This window comes from Alosa pseudoharengus, unplaced genomic scaffold, assembly GCF_046254945.1.
Source record: "Alosa pseudoharengus isolate Yale_2024_CS ecotype anadromous, Long Island Sound unplaced genomic scaffold, YU_APseudo_1.1 YU_APseudo_1.1_scf_20, whole genome shotgun sequence".
Lineage (NCBI taxonomy): Eukaryota > Metazoa > Chordata > Actinopteri > Clupeiformes > Clupeidae > Alosa > Alosa pseudoharengus.
This window is the reverse complement of record NW_027468664.1, coordinates 18,132,891-18,142,890: the sequence shown is the minus strand read 5'-3', so window position 1 is coordinate 18,142,890 and position 10,000 is coordinate 18,132,891. Positions and strand designations below refer to the sequence as shown.

The window sequence follows — 10,000 nt, the reverse complement described above, 5'->3', positions numbered from 1 at the left end:
TAATGAAAGGCTTTAATACAATAAAATAGTTATTATGAATAATAGTGTCAGGTCTTTGTTCTTATCTGTGATAAACACCATTGCCACGATAACTTTCAAGGTATTTATTTTGTGCTTTATGATAATTTTTTGGGGGCGCTGTGACGCAACTGGCTACAGCGCCCATATCATACTGTATACGGGTCCAAGTGCCCACAGGGACATGGGTTCAAGTCCGACCCAGGTCATTTCCCGATCCCACCCCATCTCTCTCCCACTCACTTCCTGTCTCTCTTCACTATCCTGTCACAATGAAGGCAAAATCTAGCAGCAAGTGCAGTGCATGCCGCTTCCTATCTGTAAGCCCCTTATGTGCGACCACAGAGAACGTGTTGCTTTTTTATCAGCGCTACTTATAAGCCTCATTTGCTGTGGAGCACTTGTATCATCGCTACAGTACATACAGGCATTGTTTGCTGTGGAGCACTTGTCAAAAAGGAGGACAAACGCCCACAAAGGAGGACACTCTACTTGGGTCTGGACAGAGGGTTTGAAATTCGGACGAATGGTTATCCTAGACAAACAATGCCATTAGCTAATGCTATCGTTGTGGCTAACTACCTTAGTTACTGGCAGTATGGTCAGAAAATGTGTGGAATCAAAGTCAAAACAGAAAATTATAGTGCTGTTGTTAAGTTAAAACAAGGTAAAACGGTGTTTATGTTTCACAAATACACCAACAATTAAGTTAGCCTCCATCATTCAACCAATGGTAACATTATTTTACTGTTGGACATAATGTTAACCTGGACAGTTACAATACTGGAAATTTAGATGAAAGATCATTATTTGGCTTTTCTTTAGGCCTACTTAAAATAATTATTAGCCGTTATAAACGCCGATATCGATAGATCAGCAAAGAGCTAATATCGGCCGATAATATCAGCACACCGATTTACTGTATAGGTCAGGCTCTACAAAAGGCACAAAGCTAATTCATACCTGGTGCATGATAAATGTCCAGAAACGTCAATAAAAAACATTGCCAGGCAGGTCACACATACAGTACACACGCACGCACATCTACACACACATACACACACTTGTAATTATTCCATAAGTTATTCCACACACTAGGGCCCTAGAAAATGGGTGCTCCAGAGAAAGGGTGTTTGCTCAAACTGGAGCTTGTGGGCACCACTACCCTGTCGGGGTGTTGATGACTGCTATCAGACAGACGGGCTGCAATTTTGTCCCATCAGGCCGAGCGTGGCCCCAGTGGAGCTGGGGCATTAGAGGAGAGGCACAGGTGCAGCCTGGGGTTGATAGAACAGCTACTTGGCTATTTAAAGCATAATGGATCACCGGGAATCTAAACACACTAAGAGGACACATGCCGATTTTGGCGAAACAATAATAGAATCATTTTAAATCAAATTTTTAAAAATTAAAATAGAATGAAAAGAAAAGAAATAGAAGTTTTAATGCAGTCAGACAAGCTGGAGGTGGAAAATATTAGCTTTGTGCTTGTGGGGCGTTTGGTCTCCACGGAAACGTCATGTAGCGCTGCCACCAACAGTTAGTTTTTCACAGCTTGTCCAATTCCCAGCCCTCCTCTGAAAATAGACTCTGTTGAGCGCTTTTTCTACTGGTACAAAAGTAGTTTTGCCACAACAAGCCCTGTACCATCAGCTGTGGGAAGATAATGGAGTTTATGGTCTCTTTGTTGTCAGGCAGTGAGTGTCTTTCAGACACACGATTGATGAGTTAGTTTGAGTTGTCATGTGTGTATGACTGTGCCTACTGCAAAGGATAAACAAACAAACAAACAACCAATAAACAAACAAATAAATAAAAGGAGATTTACTGGTAATACTTTACTATTATGTATGCCTCAGATTTGTTTACAGCATTATTAACTATTTATTCTATTGCTTTTTGTTTGCGTGAGTGTGAGCACTCATAGGGCCTTTATTTTAGCACCCATAATAAAGTTTTTACAACAAAATAATACTATGCGAAACTACCAGATATTACCATTTTTTACTGACTTATTACCACAACCAATGGTGGAGTTTTCTTTATAAATACATTAGCAACTATTATGTTATTTCTTGGTTGTTTTGGTCTGTGTTGTGTGTTGTGTTGTGACCATGACTTATACTAAGTTATTACCATGAAACTACCATGAAACTACCCTTATACCCTCATTCTGCATGCACACACACACACACACACACACACACACACACACACAAACACACACTCATTTGTGTGTGTGTGTGCATGCAGAATTGAGTCATTTCCTTGAGAGTTGCAGAGTTGCACTCTGTATGTGTGTATTGTGTGGGGGTGGGGTGGGGTTGCATGTGTGTGTGTGTGTATCGGGGCTCACCGCCTCTGTGGGTTGAAGAAGCAGGTGAATGACTGGTTGCTTCCCTCCTCTATCCAGTAGTTCTGCAGCTTCAACACGTCGTCTTTCATCTTCTGGTTGTCCCTCTCACACTTGGGCACATAAGAACACTAGTGGGGCAGAGCAGAGAAGAGAAGAGCAGAGCAGAGAAGAGAAGAGAAGAGAAGAGAAGAGAAGAGAAGAGAAGAGAAGAGAAGAGAAGAGAAGAGAAGAGAAGAGAAGAGAAGAGAGATGAGAAGAGAAGAGAAGAGAAGAGAAGAGAAGAGAGATGAGATGAGGAGAGAAGAGAAGAGAAGAGAAGAGAAGAGAAGAGAAGAGAAGAGAAGAGAAGAGATGAGAAGAGAAGAGATGAGAAGAGAAGAGAAGAAGAGAAGAGAATAAGAGCAGAGCAGAGAAGAGAAGAGAAGAGATGAGAAGAGATGAGAAGAGATGAGAAGAGAAGAGAAGAGAAGAGAAGAGAAGAGAAGAAGAGAAGAGAAGAGATGAGAAGAGAATATGAGCAGAGAAGAGAAGAAAAGAGAAGAGATGAGAAGAGAAGAAAAGAGAAGAGAAGAGAAGAAGAGAAGAGAATAAGAGCAGAGCAGAGAAGAGAAGAGAAGAGAAGAGATGAGAAGAGAATATGAGCAGAGAAGAGAAGAGAAGAGAAGAGATGAGAAGAGAAGAGAAGAGAAGAGAAGGTAAATAAAGAGGGAAAGATGAGAGGGCACAGTTAAATCAAATCAGTGTTCTTCACAAATACGGCAAGCTTCCTTTTTAGCTCCTTTTACCTAGAGCTGGGGTGAGAATCACAGCCCTTTTAGAGACTGAGTAATGGAGTGAAAGAGAGAGAGAGAGAGAGAGAGAGAGAGAGAGAGAGAGAAAGGTGCAAAAGACAGAAAGGAAAAGATGGCTATGGGACTGATAATGAAAGAACTTGGTTCACCGATTCACTCAGAGGATACAAACATAAAAAACACCACAGATTCAAACAGAACAAAGGTGAAGAACATGCTCTACAGTTTATTTCTTTCTACCCCTTTCTCTCTTTATCTCCCTGGTGATGTACAGCTCCCTGGGTCTGTCTCATTCATGGCGGACCCATCCCTGCCCTCCACGACACGCACGTCTGATTGCATCGACTTGGGACTCCGTTTCACCAGGGCAACAGGGTTACCATGGAAATACAGAGACAGGGGCTACATGGAACAGGCAAGATCAGCCGGTTAATGCCTCATAACACAGCCCAGGGTGTGAGTGTGTGTGTTTTTGTATGTGTGTATACAAACTCATCTATGTCGACAGCTGTCATTCCTCAGGCCAAAGACAAACATACACACAAACACACACACACACACACACACACACACACACACACACTAAACAATGTTGTGTGTATCTCAAAACGTACTTTTATACAAAATACATATGCAAAACACAAAAAAGAACAAAATGATGCAATGGAAACGCGGCAGGAAAAAAAAAAGAAAGAAAACTTTGCAAAAGTCGGTCCGAGACATCCAGTACTCTGTACTACATCAATGAGAAAGTAGGACACCTCGGACCACTCGTTGCTGCGCTGTTCGGACTACTCTTCTGTGACAGATCGAGAGCATGACTGCATACTCAATGAGTGCATGCGGCGCAGTGAATCTTCAAAAACGATAACAAGCACCCAAATGAGGACAGGAAGACGAGAGAAAAAAATAAATAAATTAAACACTTCAAGGACTATTGAGTAAAACTCAAATAGCTGTAAAAAAAGGTGTAACGTTTTGACAGGCTGATAGGACTAAAGATGACAGATAAACTTGTAAGACGTCATTCGTAATAAGTGGATAGCTTTAGAGATAGGATGATTTAAATAGCTTTAGACCATGTTAAGACCTACATGATGAGAATATTATTTATACCATGGCACCACACGACTTGAAAAATCCCCAGCATGATCTGCAAAATTACAGGACTGCATTGGAAAAAGAGATTAAGCATGTGTAATGTGTGTGTGTGTGTGTGTGTGTGTGTGAAATAGAGAGAGATGACAGAAAAAAGTGAAAGTAAGAATGTGAGTATAAATTCTAATGTGTGCTATATTGCCTGCTTGAACTGAAGGGGGGGAAAGCATAGAGGGAAATGGGGTTAAACACACACACACACACATCACACACACACACACATGCCCACCACACACACACAACACACACACCAGGAGGATTACAGCATCTGTGTAATGTTCATGTCTTAGCATGACCTCATCTGTCTGCTAACACCAACCAATCTGGACAGGAGTCGGCAGCTCACCACCTGTCTGTAGGCCCTCTCTTATCCCTGGGACAGATCCAACGCTGTGCCTACACACACAGATACTTGTAGTGGGTGAGATTAAGAGATGACCCTGGCAGTGTAACACTAAGGGCCCTATCATGACATTCTAAAGTGCATCGTCACTCGTCAAAAGTCTATTCAAATTTAGTAGGATGTCCAGTTCACATTGGGAGGGGTTTCGTTCTCAAAAGTGGAGCGCATGGCGTAACAAGGTGTTCCTAGGTCTTTTAATCAGTCATATGGGTGTGTTTGGGGCGTAACATCATTTTAAACCAATGAGAATGACATCTGTCATTCCCTTTAACGGCGCAACGCGCGATATGTCAAATAAATGCATCGGTATTTTGGCATTCAACGGCGCATTTGAAGGAGGCTGCTTGCGAGACCGTATGGAATAGTCATTCTTAAATCATGCTTTACTAAAACCTAGCATAGCCTTCACGCATTTGCACTCGTCTATTATTTGAACTCATTGGCAAAGTGAAACTAACTTCACCAAGGAGTCAGTCAACGACAAGACAGTTATATGCAGTTACTTTCACTATTGACTGACAATGGGTTACCATCGAAAACATAGGCTGGAAAAAGCAACACTTACCCTAATGTTGCTCAAATGACTGAATAAAACAACATTTATCCTGCAGAGGAGTTGCTTATATCTCGTGACAGTGCATCTTCAGCTGTGCTCCATACGTGTCTCTCGCCTCTCCCCTAATCACTTTTAACCGTCATTACCAATTTGCAAATGATGGTGAATAACTACTCATTATGAGATGTACAGTATTTCGTAATATCTTTATTCTAATTATGTTTACCATTGTAATCGTGCAATTTGTAATGCTTTGCATGGACGTGCGCTGGTGTGCGTTCATGAATGATAGAAGGATGGTGCGTGCACCTGCCAATATGACTGTTGACATGCGCTCTTAAAATAGCATATGAACAACTCGCCATTGACTTCTGACCAGGTTTAGGTGGTGTATGATAGCGATTTTTAGACAATGCGCCAGGTCCCTCCCTAGGTTGTTAATTGCCACACCCCTGGGCGCAATGCTTAAAAAATAAAGGTGCAAAATAACGAATTCAACTTCGCGCCGGTGAATAACGAACTTTACGCCATGCGCTGGTGACCCAAAATACAGCCCCATGTGCCTCCCGTCTGCTTCCATTGGCCGGTTCAGTTGTCATAGGCCCCCCCCCCCCAAAGGCCTTTCCATTACTCCGCCTGTGGAGTCTGTCAATACAACACACCAGAGACGTCACACTCCCATCATGCGTACCAGCCGAGGCCAAATTGATAGCAATTTTTTGTTTAACTTTGAGCAGGCCTGGAGCAGGTCACATCAGTGTCACAACGGCAACCCCCTCATCCCAGGCTCTTTGAAGTGCTTAACGAGTCGGATGCCTTTTCCTGGAAAGCCGGCTTTTCTGCTGGATTTTGGTTTGAGCCGAATTCTAACACAGGTGGCTTAAGGATGCAGACGGCTGAGAGTGGCTGAATTCGGCAGAGGGGGAGATCATAAGAGGGAGCGGGCACGTCTGTGCAGTACCCAGGACACCATGATGGATGGTGGGGCACTGCAAACACACATTCCTCCTGACACAGACCAGTGGGAGATGAGGCAAACTAAAGAAAAAGATGGGGGTTTATTACGGGGAAAAGAATGCTTTTTTATCTCTGCTTGCTTTCACATTGCATCATCGACACTTGAAAAAAGCCTTAATTTGACCTGAAACTATAAACATATCGATGTTTCCTTACAGTGTAAGATGGATAGAACTCAGTGTGGGCTCAGACAATGAGGGAAGAGAACTTTAGCTATGACAGCAAACAGAGGCTATACAGGATGTGACCTACAGTTCCCATGACACTCCAATGACCTGTCTTTCACTGGCACTGTATTAGCAAGTGTGCTAAGTGCCCTACTAAAGAAAAAAAAGAAGAGCGATAAAGAGAGAGAGGAAAGAGAGAGAGAGAGAGAGAGCATGAGGAGAAGAGCTGGCTCAGCACATGGTGTTCTAAATCTAATGGAGACCTGTGAGGGTTGTCCTGCATCAGGGAATCTGGACCTTGTCCCTGTGTCGAGCTGCTTGTGTTTGCTTACTCTGCCAGTGCCCAGTCAACCTCAACAGGGGTTATTCTGACCATGATGTATGCCGTGATGTCCACTCAAGGCTGCTATGAAAGGGCTCCCCGTGGGAAAACAAAACTGTCTGAGCAATATCTGATAGCGTCTGGTGTTTGACCAAAAATATCTTGATGTTTGGCCACATCATGAGGTGATCCACTGAATCAATGTACACAGTGCCATTGGTGAACTCCAAATTGCTCTTCACTTGTTTGTTTGGGTAAACAGAGATGCACACACAAACACACTCTCTCTCGCTCTCGCTCTCTCTCTCTCTCTCTCTCTCTCTCTCACACACACACACACACACGCACACTCACAAATATATACATGTGAAAAGCACACCTCTAGGGAAAAGTGGCAGTAATTTATGTGAGATGAATCAACCCCTCCTGCCTGTCAGAGAGAGAGAGAGAGAGAAAGACAGAGACGGGGATAGAGTGGAGCATCTGCAACCTAATCCTGTTGCCGTGGCAATGATGACATCGCTGTCATCATCGCTTGGGTTCCCTCCAGTATAATGGCATCTATCTCTCGCGCGCGCACACACGCTTTTTTGCTTTTCTCTCACGCTGCTTCATAGCAACAGCACCCAATCTCTAGCTCTCTCTGTTCACTTACAGTCCGCTGTAGCAGTAGGGTTTAAACATACTGTCTGCCTGTAACAGAGCCTGGTATATCTATCTTGATATCAGACTATATCACACATACACATACTATACTGTACTTGTCATTGATGTCAAGATTAAATACTAAATGTGCAAAGTGTAAAATGTATGAATTAAAATAAAGTAATCATCAAAATCCTGTCCCTCAAAACAAAGGCTCTCAAAGAAGTGCATGCAAAATCCTCTGTGTAGAGATTTAACTGAATTAATTTGATGTAAAAATGCCCAAATCACACATTAAACTACTGGTCCCTACAAAATTCAAATATTTTCTCTCCTGTACAGAGGCCAATAAGGCCATTTATGTAAAATACATAAATATACATATACACTCATATTTTTCAGATTTTGTCTCATTGAGAATAAATAAGTGATCCATCTCTCTCTGTAGCACTTGGCCCCATGGACACTGACACACAGTGACCTTCTGTTGATTGAGCCATTTTAACCACCAGTGGGCAAGAGTGATGAAACATGGAGGTGGGTGGTGGATGAGAGGGGGGGGGTGGTGATGGCTAGGGGCCTGTGGTCAGGACTGTGTGCAGGGGGGGGGCCCGTGGCGCGCTGAGAGGGCAGCTCCGCTGGTGCCCCTGGCGCCCGTTTGCCCCTCATTAGCGCTAATTAGCTTAGCTCACTCCAGCGGAGAGGACCAGCATGGCCGTTTACCAGCCGAGTCGGACAGGCGACTGAGAGGCGAAGGCCGCGTTAACCCCCAGGACAAATTCTGCCTGCTCACTTGAATCATCAAATATAACTCAAATTATTTTTTTTAATTAATGAAAAAACAAGGGCTGGTAGGCAAAAAGCGTCAAGGTTTGCTAATGTTTGTGTGTGTGTGTGTGTGTGTGTGTGTGTGTGTACAGGCACGCACAAAGAAAGTAAGATAGATATTTGTTATAATAGACATAACAAATAGGTGTCCACAAATTCACTTCAGTGCAACAGGTCCAGGCCTTAACTTCACTGACCGTTTGAGGAAGTAAGTTTTTTCATTCCAGAATTAATTCTCAACTAAAATCTAGAAGTTGCATTGTCTGCTATTCATATCACGAAAGGTCCTCCTCAAAGGCTCACTCTTCAGCATCACTAGGACTCAGACTCCTTTAGCATGAGGTTGACTAGCTCTCTAGCCAACCCTCCCTAGTGCTCCCAGGTATTCTTCGAATTTAATCACACAGAATAATTACGTTTTTTTCTAATTTACTTCACATTATCCACTATGACTCTCAATGCATCTTGCAACAGCTTGTTCTTATCTGAAGCACATTTGGCAAATTAATTATTAAGTGCCAAGTACTTAATAAAAGTAGGTCAGCTGTATATGTTGCTGTTATTCTCACATCTTATTTTTACTGGGCACTGGAAACACTGGGCTGTGCAACCTTTTATTTTCTCCAGACACTTTTTCTGGAAAGCACACACCCTTTGAATGGTATGATTTGGCCTGTGGTGGAGGTTATATAAGGCAACTGTACAGCGTGTAGCTCCAGGGCTCTGTGTGCTTCCACAAAGGGCAATTAAAGACCTTGCTACAAGGTTTCAGCCAAGACCAGGGGTACGAGAAGCACTTTGTCAAAATTATGATCGCTAATTAGATTTTGCTGTATAAACCCCAGAGGGTTAATCATGTACCTGTCACTGGACAACATTCTCTCTCTCTCTCTCTCTCTCTCTCTCCCTTTATCTCTCTCTCTCTCTCTCCACAAGGCAGGGTAAGGTTTCATGTTGGTGGGGTAATGGAGTTGTTAAATTAATACAGAGAGCAGAGAGTGCCAGTGGGTCTGTGGGCCAGTACAAACCAACTTCATTTCTCCTTTAAAGCCCCAGAGCGTTCATTTAAAATTCTCTTCATTAAAGGGGAAAAGGCCCAGTTTTGTTTACAATGCTACTGACCAGCTAATGGATAAAAAAATCACCACAATAAATTCACATGGCTGTTAAATATATCAGAATCCGGATGTAATCGACTCAATGTGTTATTACAACATTATGAACTATTTAATTATGAATGAATCATTGACTGACTGATATTTAGCAGACGCTTTTATCAGGTTACTGATGATTTAGCCTGGCTAAACTTCCCAAGCAAGAGCCGCTGACCTTGTTTACAAACACAGGCATCTTCCCATGAGCATCATCTTTTTTTGTGGCAGATGACGTAATGGTGGGTGGGCAGGGCCAGAAGTTTAGTGAAAGCTTAGGGTGGAGGTTGTGGGTGTCAAAGCGAGTGCCAGGCCATGTGGCGGTGGCGGTGCGAACAGGGTCGGATCAAAACCCCATAATCTCAGATCAGCGCCCGCCCACGTGGGCACAGCAACGACACAAAGCGTTCTCATGGCAACGGCTGGCACGCCAGAAATAATCAAATAAAAACAATCTAATTCCACAAAATGGGAGATAAGTTGCAAACTCAGCTACATGTGGTATAATGGTGCCTTGCATGTGGGCTTAGCCCAGACGTCCACTGCAGATGGACAAATGCACGAGGGTGCCATTCAAAACATGAACTC

At 43.1% G+C, this 10,000-nt stretch overlaps 1 protein-coding gene across 1 annotated transcript in view; it reads right to left on the bottom strand.

Moving 5' to 3' along the window:
- The window catches only part of LOC143136655 (calcium-activated potassium channel subunit beta-4-like), a 27,624-nt gene that overhangs the window by 2,983 nt on the left and 14,641 nt on the right, over nucleotides 1-10,000 (bottom strand). Inside the window, exon 2 of the mRNA XM_076297371.1 lies at nucleotides 2,375-2,502. Coding sequence (XP_076153486.1) covers nucleotides 2,375-2,502 — 128 coding nt within the window. The remainder of the gene's footprint in view (nucleotides 1-2,374; nucleotides 2,503-10,000) is intronic.